This window comes from Nerophis ophidion, linkage group LG23 (genome assembly GCF_033978795.1).
Source record: "Nerophis ophidion isolate RoL-2023_Sa linkage group LG23, RoL_Noph_v1.0, whole genome shotgun sequence".
Lineage (NCBI taxonomy): Eukaryota > Metazoa > Chordata > Actinopteri > Syngnathiformes > Syngnathidae > Nerophis > Nerophis ophidion.
The window spans coordinates 12,572,383-12,594,287 of NC_084633.1; the positions used below are offsets into that span (position 1 = coordinate 12,572,383).

At 39.5% G+C, this 21,905-nt stretch overlaps 1 protein-coding gene across 8 annotated transcripts in view; it reads left to right on the forward strand.

Annotated features, from left to right (window-relative positions):
- The window catches only part of sun1b (Sad1 and UNC84 domain containing 1b), a 61,972-nt gene that overhangs the window by 24,980 nt on the left and 15,087 nt on the right, over positions 1-21,905 (forward strand). For 6 of the 8 annotated variants that reach the window (XM_061884888.1, XM_061884884.1, XM_061884885.1 and 3 more), the window contains 14 exons: positions 8,576-8,764; positions 8,848-9,092; positions 9,250-9,510; positions 10,587-10,721; positions 16,086-16,214; positions 16,637-16,765; positions 17,957-18,040; positions 18,442-18,552; positions 18,635-18,754; positions 18,834-18,927; positions 19,019-19,077; positions 20,467-20,657; positions 20,732-20,995; positions 21,107-21,199. In XM_061884888.1, coding sequence (XP_061740872.1) covers positions 8,649-8,764; positions 8,848-9,092; positions 9,250-9,510; positions 10,587-10,721; positions 16,086-16,214; positions 16,637-16,765; positions 17,957-18,040; positions 18,442-18,552; positions 18,635-18,754; positions 18,834-18,927; positions 19,019-19,077; positions 20,467-20,657; positions 20,732-20,995; positions 21,107-21,199 — 2,031 coding nt within the window. In that variant the 5' untranslated portion in view covers positions 8,576-8,648. Of the gene's footprint in view, positions 1-8,172; positions 8,333-8,575; positions 8,765-8,847; positions 9,093-9,249; positions 9,511-10,586; positions 10,722-16,085; positions 16,215-16,636; positions 16,766-17,956; positions 18,041-18,441; positions 18,553-18,634; positions 18,755-18,833; positions 18,928-19,018; positions 19,078-20,466; positions 20,658-20,731; positions 20,996-21,106; positions 21,200-21,905 lie in introns of those variants that run through there. The other 2 variants (XM_061884881.1, XM_061884882.1) reach the window with 2 other exon arrangements.

Here is a 21,905-nt window from a genome sequence, read left to right on the forward strand (position 1 = left end):
TAGGTCAGTGAGGCCTCTGATGGTGATGGTTTCTTCCGCAAGGGATGACGCTTTGACAGTAAAGTCACAAAGCTGCCTGGAGAAAGCAGTGCATTGTGGCGTAATTTAGAAAGTGATATATTGTGAAGGAGATGTGAGGCAACACATTAAATTTCATGGAATGTAGCTGTTTAGATTATTTTTTTTAGTGATTACAATATGTGAAATATGACTAGGAGTTGGGATGATTAGTAGTAGTTGTTACTGTTGTAGGAAATAGCGAACGTTTTGATGCGTCTGAAATTAATGCACCACCTTATGCTTAAATTACTGAAGTATTTTAAATACTACAACGCATTATGAATGTGCCTGTTACTACATATAAACTTTCAGCATGTATATAAAACAATGATGGAGATTTTTGGATGTTTTTAAAAGCACTTTATAGGCGGAATAGAGCGAATCTCATTACCTCCATTGTTAGCTTTTGCCAGCGTTTGTTTACAAGTTAGAATTCATAAAAAAATAAAAACATAGATAGATATATAGATAGTACTTTATTGAATTTTTCAGGAGAGTTCCTTCAGGAAAATTAAAAAGGGTGTTCTTGTTGGGAGTGGGATTGTCAGGGCTAATCACAATTCGATTCTTGGGGTAAGGATTTGATTCAAAATCGATTATTGATTCAAAACGATTTATGATTCACAATCAAAATTTTAAAAATTGTAAATACACAAAACCAACCTTTGGCAAAGTGGTAACATTTAATTATGCATACCTTGCAACATTGTAAATTTATTTTGCTTTGAAAGTAAAACCATCAAATACTTTGTTACAAGTTTAACATTTCAGTACTTAACCTTACGAAGAAAGATATATAAATTTCTGCAGCATTATACGTAACAATACCCATGTCCGTTATTGTTAGCTTGCATTCATTTTGCCACAGCGTAAAACATCAAATTCATGTTAGTGACTGTGTGGCTTTTGTTCTTTTACCAAGACTTTTTAAACTTTAACTTTTGTCTCTTTGTAAAATTGTGATATGACTTTTTCTTTGTAAAATGTACTTGAAGGTACGACATATTAGGCTCAATCGTTTGCATCACAAATCTAAAACACTTTAGTTCTCCACAACACTGTCGGGGCGAAAATCTTTTGAAATGAAAAAGGTGATAGATTTACTTATCTGTTTCAGTGTTGGCTGGAAATTTAGTGAATTAATGGAGCCGCAGCTGTTTGGTTTCTTGTAGTTCCGGGTGATGACGGAGGTTGTGGCTTCGGACATTCAAAGTGCTCGAGCACCGAGGTACTTTTTGCAGATTTTGCACAGTGTATATGTCATGTCAAGCTCCCTCTTAGAGGGGATATTATAGAACCCAAATTGCATCCAAACATTTACCTTCAGCCATTACAAGGCTGGCTGTATTTTCTTTGTCCAGCATGGTGAAATATCAACAGCATCTAAACGAGGTCAGCCAAACCCAGCAAGAAATTGAAAAATTAAAAACCTGTATTTTAAAATATTTTTTCGATTTTTTTTTTTAATCGATTCAGAATCCAAACCAATAGCTATTCAATAAAGAATCAATAGACAAAAAAAAGTGCAGTTCCTCTTTTAAGTAGTCTTATCAGGTATTACCACTGGAGGACCTAGTTAAGACATGTTATATACAACAAGAGCAAGCCAAGAGTAGACATGCTAATGGCTAAGCTAACCTGGCTTTAAACAACACCAAGAAATAAGTGCCGAATAAAGTTCAAGATGTGTAGAATGAACCACATTACAGCAAAATGTAAGCGGCTAATAACATGAAATAAACAAGTAGATTATTACAAGTTAAATGATAATGTAACAAATGTTCGCAGTACATGACACGTAGGGGAAAATTTGATTGATCCATAAATTGGTGGTATCGATATTAAAGGTAGTATTATTATATGAAAGATACGAGAGTGATCTGATCGGTATTTTTATATTGTCAATTTTTTTGTTGTTTTTGTTAATGTTTACAATCTCAGGGAATAATTCCCTGGACACAGTTGAACTTTCAGGGCATACACCAAAGGATTTAAATGAGTAATGAATAGTGTTTTTTGCTTGTGTTTAGTTGACTTTTACTCAAACAACTCTATGTAATAAAAAAAAGAATGAGAAACTATTTTCAATATTGTGTTGATATAGTTTAACTGTCAACTAGGGGTGGGTACAAAATCCGGGACTTTTTTGGTACCAACCGAATACTGATTTACAACAGTGCCTTGTTACGGTATCTGGATTGCGCTTGACGTCACTCCCAATTGCCATTAGCCGGTGCGTAATAAGAAATAGTACTTGCAGTACTAACACTTTTTAGAAGTCGACAAAAATAAATAAACACCATAAACTATACACTACTCACATGTAACATATTGTACTTGCAACTGAATGTCTTACTAGGAAACAAGATATAACAACTGGACAGCAGTTATCAAAATCAGCTCACTTTTAATGTTACAAAAAAAAAATTGATTTTATTATCCAAAAATGTGATATTTAATATCACTCACACAGGTGCCAAAAATTGGTACGGTTCAGTACCAGTATTGAATCCCAGGGACCGAGTATTGGTAACATATAGCTGTTCGAATGTGAATTGTACCCATCCCTACTGTCAATAGCACTAACCTAAAATATATTGAATAATGTATATTTAATACAAGTGATTAATGTCTGTATTGGTGCAGGCCAATCTAACTCATGGATGATTTGATATCTGAATCGGCAGCATAAAAACCTTGATCGGAACATCACTACCTAGGAGTATTAGGGTCACTATTGTGAGAGTATTTCGAGCATAACGTTACTATTATGAGGGAAAACTCATGAGTTTTACAAGACCAGGTGTTTTTTCTGTGGGTAAAAAGCCAAAAGAGTTTGAGTTTCATGTTTGTGCCAAGTCAGCAAGCCAACGCTCAGTGATTGTGCTGCCACTTTCACAGTTGTTTTCACTGACATGTGGACCAAGTGTATTCATCACGTCTTCTATGCTACCATGAGCCACCACGAAGAACATCCAGTGTAGAAGAAATGTCAATGGGAGGGGTAGAGATGGTGAGATGGAACAATCATAATCTGTGCCAAATTATTCCCACGCACATGAATTTTGTTGGAAATCCAGCAGCCCTCAACACGAGTCTCTCTCGCTCTCTTCTGAAACTCGTACAATATGGGCCTTGGGGCCTCGGGGGGTTTCGTTGGTCCGCTGCAGTTTTTGGAAACACAGTGGCATGTATGTTGTTATAATTATGTTGTACCAGGAGTTCCTAAGGGTAAATTGGTGCAGTGTAACCGTGTTGTCATTGTATTGTAAGTGACTTAGAGACATACAAGCAAAACACTGAACATGTTTTTTAGTGTAGGTATACAGTAGGGTTGCAACGATTTCTCGACAAATAACATTTGTTGCAGACACATCCAATAACCATTCTTTTATTAACTAATCAGTGAGATAATCAATGACTAGTGGACTGTCAAAAGAGTCATTATTTGCAGCCCTGTCGCAGAAATGTTGCTTTCACTCCAGATAAGCTTTCTGCTTACCTCATCTCCACATCCGGTTTAAACAGTTTTGTTATGGTGATAAGTTTCTTGGTTACCGAAAATTTGGTGCATCACTAATAAATACAGTAATTATATGGATTTTAAGTAATGATACATAAGGCTTAATTGACTTGCTTCTGCAGGGGATGCAATGTAAATGTCTAATTTTGTGCATAATGCATTCTCTAAAATTATTTCAGTTTTTTTGCGTATGATATGGAAAGCAGGCAGCATGTGAGTAGGTGGTACGTTTAGTGGCAGCAAACCAAACATGGTATTGGAGGTGTAAAATCACCAGAAGCTTTCACTTTGCCTTCCTCATGGAGGGATTAGGTTCTTTGTTAGTCTGGGAAAAAAAGTGGATGAGCTGGTTTTTCTGCTGTCGTTTAAGATAGTTGTTTGCTTATTTTGCATAACAGGAGTCCCAATAAAAACAAGAGACCAAGTCAAATAATTGCCTAATAGTTTGTGTTTATCCATTGTGAGGCATGCATCCAAGTCAATTGGTATTATATTGATTCACATAATGTATTGATTAACGTCCTGCCTATTCCTCCTCTCCACTTGATGCCTGAATTTGAATAAAAACAAATAATTCAATGTCATATGACACTTTTGGAGACACGTGAGGTAAGAAAGTTGGCGGAACCCACTTGAGTGTGGGAAGGGTATCAAAGCTTATTATGCAAGGAGAGATTCCTGGAAGCTGATTGTCCGCAAGCAAACGTCTTTGTTATCTATTCCCTGTTTGTCTCTTCGTCCATGTCCTTTCATCTCTTACTTCTAACAGCACAACCTCCAGCCTCTATTTATATCACAGATGTGGGCTGTCAGAGCCGCCTGGCAAACGTCGATATGGATGCTTAGGAAAAAAAAGTTTGCAAACCAAACAATTATTGGCTGTTCAGCTGATGCATGCTGGGATGTGAGCAGTTACAAGCTGGGAGTGCAATTGTCAACACCAGAAGAAGATGAACTATTCTGCAGGTTGTAGTGGGTGCACACGTGTGCACACAGTGTGTGAGAGACAGGTTTTAAAATATTTTCATGCAGGCTTAGTTTAATGCTTGAAGCCTTGAATTGGTCCCATTTCAACTGAATCATTTTTGGACTACTTAAGGGGTATTTGAACTCTGTTTTATTTCTGCTTTAGCTGTTCTAAGGGAAGTTTTCTTTGGAGAGCTGGTTGAAGCGGCATGCTGAGTAAACACAAAAGTACATAATTGGATATAGGTATGGCTAAGAGTGTGTAATCTTCTGCATTTCAAATAGAGGGGAGGTCGAGAGAGCTATGTGCTTAACAAAAAGAATGCTAGAGAGGTTAACTCAACAGTGTTTATTATCGTGTTGGTAGTATGCGTCATGTTACAGTGGAACCTGGATTTAGGAAGTTAATTTGTTCCTGAACAGGGTTCGGAAATCAAAAAGTTTGTATAGTGAAGCAGAGTTCCCCATAAGAAACAATGTAAATATGAATTAGTTCCAGCCTTGACAAAAGTCCCTATTTTAGTGAAGCTTTGGGCACTTTAAACGGAATATAAAGTGCTATACTAGGGCTGGGTGATATATACGCGATAAATCTCGGGTTTGTCTCTGTGCGATATAGAAAATGACGTAATATTCGAGTATACGTTCTCACGCAGTTGTTTTTAGCTGCGGGCATTACACTACAGGCGCTTCCCACTCTTTATGTCTCCTCACAGACAGCAAGCGCACAAACTTACATACGTCACATACTGTCACGTCATATGTCACATACGTACATGCCCTCACGGAGCAGAGAGGTAGTAGCATGGCTAGCGTTAGCTGTGATGCTAGCGGAGTGTTGCAAGTGGTAATACGAGAGAAAGAGGTTGCAAATCTGGTAACAAATGAAGGAAGAATTAATTCCCAAGAAAAACAGCATGGGGTCCATCGTCTGGCGGTGGTTCGACTTCAAGCTGGAATATGTCGAATAGACAACTTTAATTTGTCAAGTGTGGGGCACAGGCGTTGCTACCAAATGTAGCATTACTGCTAATATGTAGCATCATATGAAAAGTCACCTGCTGATAACTGTTCAAGAAATACAGTTTTGATCAATTGATTTAGTTGTGATTTCCTTCACTGCATGAAAGTTTAAAAGTAGCATATATTAATGCAGTATGCACAACAATGTTTTAATGTAGTCACATAGAATCATCATACTGCTGTGATTATATGTATCAAGTGTTCATTCTAGGCTAAGGCAAAATACGGAGATATGTATATCGCAATACGGCTTAAAAATACCGAGATATTACAAAAAGGCTATATCGCCCAGCCCTATGCCGTAGCGTACTTTATTCAAACAAACATAACGAGGTGATTGGTCAACTTTATATTTAACAACAACAGAACTATGCTGTAAAATCATGTAAAATGAATGACTGAATGAAGCGTTCATACACCGCGACATGGTTCGCACACGCATACTTGACTCGATCTGAAAGTTTGTAAATCAAAAAGTTTGCGAATAGCTTGTAAATCAAGGTTCCACTGTAAATACTTTTCATTTTATTTTTTTATGTGGGTGCCATTAGTTTTGACTTTGTGTATTATTATGAGTCTTTCTATTGATTTCTTTGTCAAAGTTGACCGATATATACAACTGGCGAGGAGTGAGCACATTACATTAATTTATTCTGTGACCTGGTGCGTCAATCAATCAACCAATTATTTTTATTGTCATTGTTATAATGACAATAAAAGGAATTGATTGATTGATTGATCCATCAATCAATCAATCAATTAAATGGAATTGATTGATCCATCAATCATTTTATTTTATTGTCATTATGACAATGACAATAAAAGGAATTGATTGATTGATTGATTGATGCGTGATTGCTTGACTAAATTGTCCCCCCTCTAGTGTTGCAGCCATTGGTTACTGTAGTAATCAAGTAATCTATCATTTAGTTTGTTCCGTAGATTGGATAACTGGATAAAACTCACTTTATAGCCTAAATGCGTATTTTCTGGAACATTGTTGAAATAAACAATGATTTTTCTGCTTGCCATAACCCTTGTTCATTTTTCCCTAAAAAATACAGATCATCAACATTGAAACTGCATTTTTAACGTGTGTGTTAATAATAATAATTAAAAAAGAAACTCCACTGTTTGCATGACACATATCATAGCACCTACACTATTGCATCAACCGTCTGAAAACTATGTCGTCTGTGTGTTTGAAGTTCTGACACTCTATGCCAGGGGTGCCCATTACGTCGATCGCGAGCTACGAGTCGACCGCGGGGGGTGTGTCAGTCGATCTCCAGTCAGGCTTTTAAAAAAAATAGACATAAAAATTAGTGATCATCAATCTTTACCAAGACGTCACTTAAATGACATTCACGTTACCGGAGGGTCTTGTGAGATGACGCTGGATGCTGCAAGATCATTATTATGAAAATATGACCGAGAGGAAGGCGAGAAACACTTTTTATTTCAACAGACTCTCGCGCCGTACCTTCCGTCAAAACTCTAAAGGCCGACTGCACATTTCCTATCTTCACAATAAAAGCCCTGCTTCATGCTGCCTGCGCTAACTAAATACAGAGTCTCGGAAAACTGGCGTGCACAAGCGATCCCTCAGAAAGCTGGCGTGCACATCACTTGTGCACGCCAGCTTTCCGAGACTCTTATTTTGTTAGCGCAGGCAGCATGTAGCAGGGCCTTTATTGTGAAGATAGGAAATGTGCAGTCGGCCTTTAGAGTTTTGACGGAAGGGACGGCGCGAAAGTCTGTTGAAATAAAAAGTGTTTCTCGCCTTCCTCTCTGTCATTTTTTCATAATAATGAACTGGCAGCAGCCAGCGTCATCTCACAAGACCCTCGGGTGCCGTGAATGTCAATCAAGCAAGCTACGGAATTTGCCGCCAATGTTTTTCTTGTAAAGCGTATGGAAGCTGGATGAATTAGATGCCAAAAACCAACCACTTTCATGTGGTATTGTACAGAAAGGACAACTTTTTTTCTCCTCCATTTGAAAATGTGGGCGTTATCATCATTACTGTCTGATTCCAATCAATGCAAGTCATCAGAATCAGGTAATACACCAAATTATATTCTTGTCTTTGTGAAAGAAAGACATCTATATGTGTTACACATGGTTGTATTATCATTAAACACATTTAACTTGTTTACAAAAATGTCTCTTTCATAAATAAATAAATATAAATGATATATATAAATGAGGTAGATCCCCTCGAGTTGGTCAATTGAAAAGTAGCTCGCCTGCAGAAAAAGTGTGGGCACCCCTGCTCTATGCGGTCCAGATTTGATGCATTCTAATCTTATCAATTGATTTAATCGATTAACCATTGTAGCCCTATCCCTCACAAGGGACACTGTAAGGGACACTGGTAACGCATTTGCCAACATGTTGAAACTTCATTCATCTTATTGTGTTGGTATGTTAGCATAATGAACGCATATATTGTTAAAGTACTGACTTTGTTGTGTTTTACTGCATCATATATTGATGCCTTTGAGAAACAGGAGAAATTGTCAGTTACTCGTAGTACGTCAATGGTGAACAATGGAGTCAGTGAGTGTTGTCCTCGTGTGCCGTGTGTGCCCACAGCACTGCACTAGGTGGGTGTGGCCCTATGAGTCAGCGCTGTGTGATGCATGTCAACCTCATATTTACAACTTTCAGTGTTTCCACGTCCATGCTGCCTTTTGGAATTCCACAGTTTGGAGTCTTGCTTTTAGTCCGGTTGCATATTTTTCAGATTTTTACGAGGTTAGTCTTACCAATTTGGTTGTGCATACTCTGTTATCGTGTTTTCCCTTTTGCTTGTGGGTGAGCCACTTCCTGTTCTGTCCACTGCCAGCTACAGTGAACAACAGCCTGACAACTACTACATGTTCTCGGGGCTTTCTGTCCCGGGTTAGTTTTATTTTATTTAGTCAACAGCAAGGACTTTTCTTTGCTCTTCTCTAACTTTCCCTATTATTCTGTTGCACTTTTCTCCTGCTTCCCCAGCTCCAGCTATTCAACCGCAGCATTAGAGTTTGAGAAGGAGCACCAGATCGCTCCAGTGTACGAGTCCCCCAGGATGTCCCGGCGGAGCCTGCGTCTGCAAACCAGTGGCAGTCACCATGGTAACGACAGCCAGGGTGACTTCACGCAGAACCAGAGGAACAGTAGCTACACTACCAAGAGAGAGTCACGGTCAGTGCTAAATAAGTGCATGTTCATATCCTGTTTCTGCACAGACACAACCCATATTCCAATATTTATCTTTTCTCTGCTAGGACCCTGCGGAGTAGAAAGCTGCAGGCCATTTCCAACTCTATGTCGCTGTCCCTAAGCCAAGCTGCAACTCCGAGGACAACCCACAGTTTCCTAGCTGTTAGTACCCCTATTAACAGCAGCAGTAGAAGCATTGAGGAACACAACACTGTGTCTGATGCCTCATTGCACACGACTGAGATGGACCAGATGCACCTCAGGCAGCGCACCATCACTAAAACCACTACAACTGTAGACGGCAACTGGGGTCAGTTGTTGGCAATTCTGTTGATATTATACGATACATTTGCTTTTTTAGAAGCAAATAATCGGTGCAATCATTGTCCATTGCATTGCAAAACTCCCAGAACATTTACTTGATGAATACACTTGTTTAATCTATGATGCATGCCCTTGTTCTTCAGGCATGACTTCTCACTCTGAGCAGAGCGGGGCAAGCGTCAACGGCGACATCAGCGCGTCAAACTCTCACACAAGGCTCGCCAATGGTTATGTCTGTAAAGACTGCTCCTTTCACTCTCAACAAATGGATTCCCATACCACACACTCCTCTTTATCGACATCACATGCTGCAGACGTCTCCAAGGCGGATGCGTTCTCCTACTCGTCGTCATCACCCTTCACGAATATATACTCCAGGGACAGGAGTCGCAAGAGCAAAACTGGTAAAAAAAAAAGTTAATATACAGTCGTGGTCAAAATTTTACATACACTTGTAAAAACATGATGTCATGGCTGTCTTGAGTTTCCAATAATTTCTACAACTCTTATTTTTTTGTGATAAGAGTGATTGGAGCACATACTTGTTGGTCCCAAAAAACATTCATGAGGTTTGGTTCTTTTATGATTTTTTTTTTATGGGTCTACTGAAAATGTGACCAAATCTGCTGAGTCAAAAGTATACATACAGCAATGTTAATATTTGGTTACATGTCCCTTGGCAAGTTTCACTGCAGTAAAGTTAAAGTTAAAAGTATTGTGAAGACATTGAAAACAGGAAGTGAACAAAAGTTTTAGCAACTGTTATGTAAAAGAAAAGGGTAAGGATTGAATAAGCTCTGCTTCTTCCTACTCCTTTTCGAACATGTTGAAAAGAGAAACTGGAAATTGTGATGTATCATGTTGTATGCATGCATGTTCGAAATAAACTCATACTCAAAAGTTAAAGTACAAATGATTGTCACACACACACTAGGTGTGGTGAATTTTGTCCTCTGCATTCGACCCATCCCCTCGGAGGTGAGGGGAGCAGTGAGCAATAAGGCGCTTTTGGTAGCCATCCACAAGCTTCTGGCAAGCTTCTGGTTGAATTTTTTACCACTCCAGACAAAATTGGTGCAGTTCAGCTAAATTTGTTGGTTTTCTGACATGGTCTTGTTTCTTCAGCATTGTCCACGTTGTCTTAAAGAATTTGGAGGTAATCCTCCTTTTTCATTGTCCCATTTACTCTCTGTAAAGCACCAGTTCCATTGGCAGCCAAACAGGCTCAGAGCATAATACTACCACCACCATGCTTGACAGTTGGAATGGTGTTCCTGGCATTAAAAGCCTCACATTTTTTCCTCCAAACATATTGCTGGGTATTGTGGCCAAACAGCTCAATTTGTTTTTCATCTGACCACAGAACTTTCCTCCAAAATGTCTTATATTTGTCAATGTCATGTCAACTTTTGACCACTACTGTAACGGTTGGAAAGTTAATGGATGACATCATAACACTGAAGATGGTGTTTCTTCCCAGGTGTCTTAACGTCCGTGTCCAACACATGTGTGCGCTTGAGCAAGAAAGTCCTGGCTCCTTTTGTGTCCTTCTTCACTTTGCTCTACAGCAGTGTGTGCTGGCTGTCTGCACGGGCAAACATGGCGAAAGAAAGAGGTACACAGCACAAGACATATTTTTAATCATACATCAATGTGGCATCATTAGGCTGGCCACTATGTTTTTCAGCCAGCAGGTCTGTTTTTTAAAAGTGTGCGATGGAGATCTGTTTTGTGAACCATGCCTACAATAACTAATAATGAATTTGTTCTGAACCTGATGTCTGTTATGATGTTTGATCTATTTGCAATAACAGAGTTTAGAAAGGGTCTGTTTGCACAGATTCCTATAGGGTGCTATCTTTCCAATATTTTTAAGCATTTCATATCCTGCCCTTGTGTGATATACCATCGTCATGTTTAATACCGGTATATTTTAGAAAGTGGTATATATTTGAGACAATATGGCCATACCAGTATTTTTTAAGTGCCTTTTTTACAGTCGTTTGAGCTTATCTGCGCCTGACAGGAGAAGCATTTACTTTGGCTCACTCCTGCCCCTTGCGTGTTTACGGAGGCTTCTCTGAAGACGCACTGATGTGCATTAAACATTTGTTTTTAAATATAAGACACTTAATACCGGCTTCTCGACTACCAAGTTATGCAACGCTTTGGACAGTGTCTTGGTGAGTGACTACAGCTTTATTTACACATACACCAATTTGCTTTAGAACCTATATCTCTCCTTGTAGAAACTTTATCACTAATCTCATCTGTTTATGTTGTTCACTTCTTCTAGTGACTTAGCACAGAAGCTAACGGCAGTTACTCACCACTGCTTGCCCCGTGTGTCAAATATTTAACTACAACTCTGTTTAAAATTACCTCTCCTCATAGCCTGTGCGAACTAACCTACTGTAGTGTAGCCGCTGGATGGCTAAAAAGTAGTAATAGATTTACCAGCCAGCTGCTTTTACTGGAGTAGAAGCTCCATCTATCCAGCGAACAAGCATGAGGATATGGACCTAAAATGAAAGAGAATTGCTTTTTGACATAGTAAGAGCGAATGTATTATTTTTTTAAAGAATAAACAACACTTACGTTACTACTGACAACAAACATAATCTGAGTGCTGTCAACACTCGTTATAGTGGTACAGCTCGGTTGGTAGAGTGGCCGTGCCAGCAACTTGAGGGTTCCAGGTTCGATCCCCGCGTCCGCCATCCTAGTCACTGCCGTTGTGTCCTTGGGCAAGACACTTTACCCACCTGCTCCCAGTGCCACCCACACTGGTTTAAAAAATGTAACTTAGATATTGGGTTTCACTATGTAAAGCGCTTTTGAGTCACTACAGAAAAGCGCTTTTGAGTCACTACAGAAAAGCGCTATATACATATAATTCACTTCACTTCACTTATCTAGCTTTGGATGAGTGAGGCAACCTTAAACAATTTGCACGTTTTTGTTATTTTTTATTTTTTTTTAAAGATACCGGTATTTACTGTCTTCAGACTAAAAATAACACAATATCAGTCTGGGTCCATATCGCCCAGCATGCATAGCACGCACTCTCGCAATAACTTAGTGTGTTGTTAGCTAATGATAGCGATCTGGAGAGCTAACATTAGAATTTGAATGTCCAGAGTTTCGTTAAAACAATAAGACTGCAAATTGTTAGTTTCTTCTCCTGGACTGCTTTTGTGTATGTTAGGGGTTTAGCAATTTGTTTTCACAACGGCTCGTTTCGATATTTGTGGTTGCCGATATGAATTGGAGACACATTTTTATTGATGACGATACGATTCGAAACGATTCAGTCGGCTGAAATCGATTAACTGTTGGCAAAAAAAACAATCAACCAGTGTGGCTTTGAAAAAAATACTGGATACTGGACAATCTGGGTGAAGTTTCATACATTACTGGTATTTCTTGTAAGATAATTATGTAATTATGACTTATGGATACAAACAAGCAAGTAAACACCAATTAATGGCCATCGTATTTGAATATAGTTCACATCAGGTTTAATTAACAAGAGAAAACATTTTCTGCCCACAGTTCAAACATTAAAGCAATTTTCAATAAAAGTACAGTAACCAACATTTTAAAAGTAGATTTACCTGCTAAATAATCTTCTCCAATCCAGCAATAAGTATCTGTTCTGCCTACCAGCATTGGCAATGAAGGAAAGCATCCCAGGTGCACGGAAACACGTATGCTCCTTTATCCAGGTTAATCATGTTGGCCCCTTGCTTCCTAATTTTCAAAGCTTCCTTCATCCGTCTCTTCTATTTATTTATTTCTCCTCAAATGACTTCTCCTCGCGATTCACTTCCATTGTTTCGGCTGCGTCTTTTGTGGTTTAAAGTTGTGTTGCGGCTTTGTCATTGTGTTCTGGCGTTTGTATTTGTTGTGACTTTTACAATAGTGCCGCAGCGGAAAGTTATGATGTTGTGTTAGGAAGTGGAAGACAGACACAGTCGGAGAATACACTCTCAGACGCTTTCTTAACAAGCGGTAACAAAGTGAGGGAGGTCTAAATATGCGTATTCGAGGTCTAAATATGCTTGCTACAACTCACGTTTAAATACGCTACACACAGACACCCAGACTCGTGCGACTCTATTCACACACGTCACACACAATAGCGCCCTCTCTTAGGCACATAAACACACGTCACAGATGTTACACTATTGTTTTGTGGCGTTTGTATTCGACAACCACAGATATCCGCCATTTTGTTTGGTTGATGCCACAAATGAGAAAATAGAGTAAAGTTTAACATTTTTAATATTAAAAGTACTAAACTTCATATAAAGTCTACCGCTCTTAAAGCCAATGTTGTCCTTTTTCTGGTATCGATAAAATCGACTGTTTCCCTTTCAAAACGGTATTGGATTGATACCTATTTCTTGGAAGGCAAAGTTGATGTACTTGAAATTTTTGGAATATATACCGATGTGTCGATCAATCGTTACACCCCTAGTTAAGGCTGGGTGATATTGACCAAAACTGATATCAAGGTATTTTTGGTCCAAATTGCGGCATACGCATGAAAAAGGGTAGCATTAAATAAGGTCTGCTTTTTCCTACTCAGTCTAGATTGTATTTTTTTACTCATCCGTCCCCAGCGTTTATCTTTTTCCCATCTTTTACGGTCGCCCATCTTTTACGGGGCGCCTTATGGCGACCCATCAGCGTTCTTGTTCTGTAACCCTGTACACTATTTGTTTGTCTAATCTTGAACAGGTTTGTGCTGAAAACAAAGTTCCGTTGTACTTGTGCAATGACAATAAAGACCTATCCTATCCTATCCATGTTAAAAAGAGAAACTGGAAATTGGGAGGTATCATGTTGTATGCTTGCATGTTCGAAGTAAACTCCAACCCAACTCAACTCAACTACGTATCTTAAAGGCCTACTGAAATGAGATATTCTTATTTAAACGGGAATAGCAGGTCCATTCTACGTGTCATACTTGATCATTTTGCAATATTGCCATATTTTTGCTGAAAGGATTTAGTAGAGAACATCGACGATAAAGTTCGCAACTTTTGGTCGCTAATAGAAAAGCCCTGCCTTTACCGGAAGTATGTGCGCGTGACGTCACAAGTTGCAGGGCTCCACACACATCCACATTGTTTTTAATGGGAGCCACCAGCAGTAGGAGCAATTCGGACCGAGAATGCGACAATTTCCCCAATAATTTGAGTGAGGATGAAGGATTTGTGTATCAGGATATTGATAGTGAAGGACTAGGGAAAAAAAAAAAAAAAAGTGGAGGCAATGTGAGCGTTTCAGATGTAATTAGACATATTTACTAGGATAATTCTGGAAGATCCCTTATCTACTTATTGTTTTAATAGTGTTTTAGTGATATTTTAGGGATTGTAAAGACATACCTCGAGGTCGGATGGCTGCGGTGAACACGAAGTGTCTCAGAGAGAAGCCAAGGAGCCAATCTCACAGCTGCCTTTTAAACAGCTGCTGCAGGACAACGAGTAATCCAATGATCTCTCCAATAAGATATATATGACAATTTCCCCATCCAAAAACATGCTGGTTGACGTAGAGAAAACATGTTCGCTTGACCGCTCCGCTTCACAACAAACAGAAACACCGGCTGTGTCTAGGTGCTAAAGACAGCTGCAATCCACCGCTTTCCACCAACTGCATTTTTTTTTTAAAGTCTCCATTATTAAACGAACAAATTGCAAAAGATTCAGCAACACAGATGTCCAAAATACTGTGTAATTATAAGGTTAAAGCAGACGATTTTTAGCCGCGAGTGGTGCATCGCTAATATTTCCTGACAGTCCGTGACGTTTACTAAATTGCAATTTAGTACTCTAAAAAAGCCGTATTGGCATGTGTTGCAATGTAATATTTAATCATTGATATATAAACTATTAGACTGCATTAAAAAAAATATGCAAAGTGCTGAAGGTTGTCTAAGTGTTGAGAGTTAGTACTCATTATTTTTGTTGTCAGTATTAACGTAACATGTTTATTCTTGTAGAGTAATTAGTTAGCCGTTATTATGTCGAAGCAGTTTTCGTTCATTTTGTTCATTAACGCTAGGTTTATAGGCTCAAGCTTCTGCGAGGGGGTAGATGGAGATTCTACTCGCTCAGTGCGGTGAAAACTGCTGGCTCTTAAGTTTCAAACTACTTTTCAGCCACCGAGCCGCTATAGAACCGTAGCTTAGTTTGCACGAGCTATGGAGAGAGGCACTTCTCAACCCGAGTAGTTTGGCACACCGAGCGAACAACAGAGAGGAGCGACCGCTAGCTGCTGTACTAATGCGCTTACAGAAGTGAACAACATAAACAGATCATATTAGTTGTGAAGTGGGTAAAAGAAGATATATATGTTCTTAGCAAATTGATGCATGAGTAAATAAAGCTGTAGTCACTCAACAATATCCAAATGCAGTTGCTGACCAAAGCATCACATCACTCGGGAGTCGAGATGTAAGTAAGCTCGCGGGTCCCATCAGACTATGTAGATCTAAAGTTTGTTGTGTTGCGTCGTCGTGTGTCAGAATAGCCTACACGCAAAAGGTGGGGTTAAGCCAAAGGAAATGCCCTGTGCTTGACCCGTCAGGCGCAGAGTAGAGCAAATGACCCTAACAAAGCCACATTAAAAGATGTGTTGTGGCATTGTCTCAAATATATACCGCTTTCTTAAAAAACACCAGTATTAACTTTCTCGGCCTGATGAGCAACTTTATTCAATATAATAAATAATTGTGAGAAATATAGACATTTAAAAATCACTACTAACAGTAGTAAAATATCTGGTGGTGTTTTTGGTATTTTGGGGATTTAAAAAGCAAATTGTAAACAGACCCGTTTTATTCAAAACTAATCTGATAGTTCAGTGTTTTGCATTGGAATTCTTCTCTTCTAACGCTTAAACTTTTTGTCTCTTGATATTACTACTACTGTTTTGAATAAGTTGTATTTGTGCTTGTCACCAGGTTTGTTTGCATCATGTAAAGACTCCATGAGACGGACAATGTCCTCCAGTTGGTCTCAAGTTTGGCTTTTAAAGCAAAACACTCTGGACAGATTGATTGGCAACAAGTCAGAAGACTCTCAAGCAAAAGGTAACACCCCCTTCTTAATACAATTCAGAAATCTCCTCTTTTATTTTGGGAAACTTATAAGGTTAATTGTATGGGGAGTTGATCAGTTAGTGAAGTAATAAAGGATGACTATCAAATTGTTTTTGCCTGCCTGCCTTGCAAAAACATGCGTAATTTACTTTGCATAACTGGGCTATTTTCTTCCAAGGTTTATAATTCTGACAAAAAACATAACAAAAACAAATGTCTGCTGAGGATGCTGGTTCTCAGGAGTATATTAATTTTTTCCTTTATGTGACATTTTGCCTGCATCAGGGGTCGGCAACCCGTTTTATTCAAAACTAATCTTGCATTGGAATTCTTCTCTTCTATCTCTTAAACTTTTTGTCTCTTGATAGTACTACTACCTTTTTGAATAAATTGTATTCGTGCTTGTAAACCAGGTGTGTTTGCATCATGTACAGACTCCATGAGACGGACAATGTCCTCCAGTTTGTCTCAAGTTTGGCTTTTAAAGCAAAACACTCTGGGCAGATTGATTGGCAACAAGTCAGAAGACTCTCAAGCACAAGGTAACACCCACTTCTTAATACAATCAAAAAATTTCCTCTTTTACTTTGGGAAACTTTTAAGGTTAATTGTATGGGGAGTTAATCAGTTAGTTAAGTAATAAAGGATACAGCCCTTTGAGACACTAGTGATTTAGGGCTATATAAATAATCATTGATTGATTGATTGACTATCAAATTATTTTTGCTTGCCTGCCTTACAAAAAATGCGTAATTTATTTTGCATAACCAGGCTTTTTTCTTCCAAGAATTATAATTCTGACGAAAAACATAACAAAAACAAATGTCTGCTGAGGATGCTGGTTCTCAGGAGTATATTAATTTTTTCCTGATGTGACATTTTGCCTACATTCACACTGCATGGTAGGATGTCTAGTTCAGATTTTTTTTTTGTCAAATCCGATCTTTTCATGTAATTGATTGATTGCAACTCTTATTAGTAGGTTGTGCAGTACAGTACATATTCCGTACAAATGACCACTAAATGGTAACACCCGAATAAGTTTTTCAACTTGTTTAAGTCGGGGTCCACGTTAATCAATTTATAGTACATTGTAATGTAATGTAATTGATCACATTAAAAAAATGGGATTTCTAATGTGAATGCAATTGGACCCACATGCAGACATGACATCATGACGTCACACGTACATAGCTTCAAGAGTATTAGATCCCAGTTGTAGCAATTTCAAGAGTTTTGTGCAATCAGAGTCAACATTTTTCTGAACCGGATTATTGCGATGCAGAAGATAAAGAAGGAAGAAACCAAGCATATTGAATATCCTAATTTTAGGTACATTTGCTTTGATATTTTCTCAGAAGAGCGGGTTGGCGAGCAGTTGGAGGCAGGAGTTGTGAAACATTGACGTGCGTTCCAAAAATGACTTTTGCTTGTTTTCTGCTCATTTGTCAACTATTATTTTGCAACCGAATTTTGAGGCTTACCACTATTTGATGACGTATTGGTCGGATGAACGCGACATGTGCGTTGGGACTGCATTTGCATTCGATACATATCCAAAGTATATCCACATACAAAAAACGGCTGGGTCGGATTTGAAATATTCGGAATTGCATTGTTAAAAAATCCGATTTAGCTTATTTATTAGCAAAAACAAATTTGAATTGAGCAAGGCCTTCCTTTAGGCACTTTCATTTAGTTTGTTGTTGACATTACTTCTTTTCAACTTTCAGCTCACTCAAGTTTCTGCGGGAGCATGAATGTAAATGATCTGGCAAATGAGGATGCATCACATCTCAATCTCAATGGTTCCCTGTGTAAGCACACACACACACACACACACACACACACACACACACACACACACGCACACACCACAGGTCAACTGCCTGTTGTCTGCCGATTGACAAAGCATTAAACATGCATGACCTGTGTTAAGATTATTCTGCAGAAGTGGTGTGAACTGCTTTTCCTGGTCAGCAGCCTGTCAATAATGATAGATGATTCTTTTTAGTGGACCCTCAAACTGGCGCTTGGCAGCACACCCAAACATGACAGCTCTGATTTATTTTCTGTGCAATCTCCATGCTTGTAATCCAGTTTGTTTGTGACACATTTTTTATTTGCGCTATTTCAATTTGTTTTGCACATTTTTACACGTGGGTTGAGTCATGCTGTTTGTTTTGTTTTTGCTTGCCATCATTTTTGGTGCACACAGGTGATGACTGTAAAGGGAAGCAGTTCTCTGAGACACAGACCGTCCTCCTCACACAGTCCTCCAGGTCTCAGCGCTTGGTGGGGGCGCTGTGGAGCCTACTGGCTTACACAGGTTGACCTGAGATGATCATTATGAGAGTATACAAGCTTTTTGAAATATAGACTAATGTGCAGTGACTGTCACCCGTTTCCAGGTCACTGCCTCCTCCAGCCGGGTTATTTTGTGGCGAGAGGTGCTAAAGCTTTGAGTTCAAGTGTTGGGACAATGACACAGAGGATCCTCACACTATTGTGGACTGCTGTAACAGCACCAGGTTGGTCAAGAGTTCTCTCACATGGGTAGAGGCAACATTCTGAAAATGTGCTCATCCTCTTTTACTGCGATCTCATCAGTGAAGGCAGGCCGGAGTCTGCTGTGGATTCTTGCCACTGGCTGGTACCAGCTCGTGTCCCTCATGTGTCTTCTCAATGTCTTCTTTCTGACACGGTAAATGTAACAACCAAACTAATGTTCCCTATTCATGTTTTCTTGTCTTTTTGTCAGTTTGGGTTTTAATTTACCAATGTGTAACTTTCAGATGCCTTCCCAAACTCTGGAAGCTTCTCCTGCTTCTTCTGCCCCTTCTGCTCCTCTTCGGTAAGTTGCTTTTTTTTATACAGTTGGTAGTGCAGCAGTAGATCTTTTTAACAAGCACACATCCCAAGTGTATGCAACTAATCAGGAGACACATTCAGGTCAGCCGGCCTGGACTTTTTGTCTATACTTCTACTCCCGCAGCCTCATATTAACAGTGAAACACATACTAATTCAGTGATGTTAAATGTGTATAGTGAATCGCTGGAACAAACAGGAAAAATTCAGTGGGTCCCCAATAAAAGGGTTTGTTTACAACCTTTACAGGGATGCCTAGTAGGCGCTAACTTTCCATAGTGTCATAAGAATTATATCCAGTTAGGGCTGCACGATTAATCAACATTAATCTGACATCATTAAATTAGTGTGATATTGTAACCGCATGAGGCAGATTTTTATTTCTCTGCTGTCACAGACTTTTGAGTGACAGACAGACATGTTCGCCAATCAGAATGGTTGTTTCATATCTTGCTTCAAACAGGGAGAAAGAGGTTTCACTCTATCCATCGCTCTCAGCACCTAAGCGTGTTTACTTAACTGTAAAATTAACTCAACACAGTAAGCCATCTTTTCAGTCATTAACAAACCTTTATCTCGGTGGGCGGAGCGACCTGCTAGTGAGAAGTTTCGCAGAGTAAAAGAAATTAGGAGGAAAGAAATATGATTACAAAGCCCAATGTACCGTTGTGGTAATATTTCAGCTTCAAAATGGATGGGCAATATGAGCCCATCAACACGGACGAACGAATGAGAATGCTGTGTTCAAGTAAATGGCAAAAAAAAAAAAAGTTTTTCTTTTGTTGGTATTTTCCTGTAGCAGTTTCATGTCGGGGGCCCAGGCTTAGACTGTCCTTCTTTGTGTGGACATTGTTTATTGTCATGTCATGTACGGATATACTTTGTGGGTGCCGTCTTTGCTGTCGTCCAGCATTCTGTTTTTGTTCACTTTGCAGCCAGTTCAGTTTTAGTTTTGTTTTGCATAACTTTAACTTTAACTTTAACTAACTTTAAAAATAAGATATGTCCCTGGTATGCATGGATCATGAGTTTGCTGCTTCCTTTTAGATGTTTTTGCGTCAGACACAGGACGCTTACCTAGCACCAGAACAGTATAGCTCGGTTGGTAGAGTGAACGTGGTAGCAACTGGAGGGTTCCAGGTCCGATCCCCGCTTCTATCCTAGTGACTGCCGTTGTGTCCTTGGGCAACACACTGTACCCACCTGCTCCCAGTGCTGCCCACACTGGTTTAAATGTAACTTAGATATTGGGTTTCACTATGTAAAAGCGCTTTGAGTCACTAGAGAAAAGCGCTATGTAAATATAATTCACTTCACTTTGCTTCACAACTTCACTGCTTATTTTTGTTATGAATTCCTTTTATTGTCTTGCAGCTTTGTGGCTGTGGGGTCCGTCCGCTGCTGCCCTATTCGCCTGCCTCCCAGCCGTAAAAATCACTGAGTGGCGTCCATCCTCTCCCATTACTTTCTTGTCCAACTTGGTGCCTGCCGCTGCTCCAATTCTTGCACCAAGACCAGAGTCACCACTTGCTCAGACACCAGCCACAACGGTTTCTCAGGCACCAGTAAGCTGGACAGCAATAGTCAATTATAATTTTAAAAGAAACTAGCATACTGAGTTAAAAAATGTTCCCCTCAGCCAATTGTTGTCCCGAGTATGGACTTGGAACGCCTTGAACGTTTGGAGCGCCAGCTCGCCCTGTTGTGGGAACGAGTCCAACAGAGTGAGGAGAAGCAGGAGCAGCATCACATGGACACATTGAGTCTGTACAACAGCTTGAAGGAGACGCTCCACACCGAGACAGACAGGGAAAGACTGGGCTTGTGGGTGTCATCCCTGCTCGAGCAGAGGTTGGGCGTGCTGCGAGGAGAGCTCAAGCAGGACAGCATACTTAGAGAGCAGGTACATGCATGACCTGTGTTAAGAGAGCAGGTTAATGTTGGCCTTGATTACCGAGCAACAAGTTTCATGAGTTTTGTTTGGCCTGAAATGTTTCTTTGCATTTCCGTGCAGAGCGAGGAGCAGCTGAAAGTGCTTCAGGAGAGTCAAACAACACGCTTGGCTGATTTGGAATTGCTGCTCAGCGCTTTGGCGGTCAAGACTGAGGTACACACAACAACACTTCAGAGCTTTCTAAAGAGAAAGAAGGATGTCAATGTCAATGCAATAATTGACTTGTTAGCTACAACATTAGTGCCTCAGTGTTGGCGCTAGGAATTTTCTAAATCAAGTCATGAAAATGGGGTCCCACTTAATTGTAACCATTTTGAAAACCACTATCCTGTTACATCTGACATTCTATATTGTGTTTTGGAAAAAGTTTGTCATTGGAGATGTCCGATAATATCGGACTGCCAATTTTATCCGTCTGTCCCATAAATGCTTTAAAATGTAATATCAGAAATTATCATTACCGGTTTCAAAAAGTAAAATGTATGACTTTTTAAAACGCCGCTGTATGGAGTGGTACAGGGACGTAGGGAGAAGTACATAGCACCAATAAACCTTAAAGGCACTGCTTTTGCGTGCCGGCCCAATCACAATAATATCTACAGCTTTTGACACACACAAGTGAATGCAAGCATACTTGGTCAACAGTATGTCAGTCACACTGAGGGTGGCCATATAAACAACTTTAACACTGTTACAAATATGCGCCACACTGTGAACCCACACCAAACAAGAATGACAAACACATTTTGGGAGAACATCCACACCCTAACACACAATAAACACAACAGAGCAAATACCCAGAATCCCTTGCAGCACTAACTCTTCCAGGATGCTACAATATACACACCCGCTAACACCT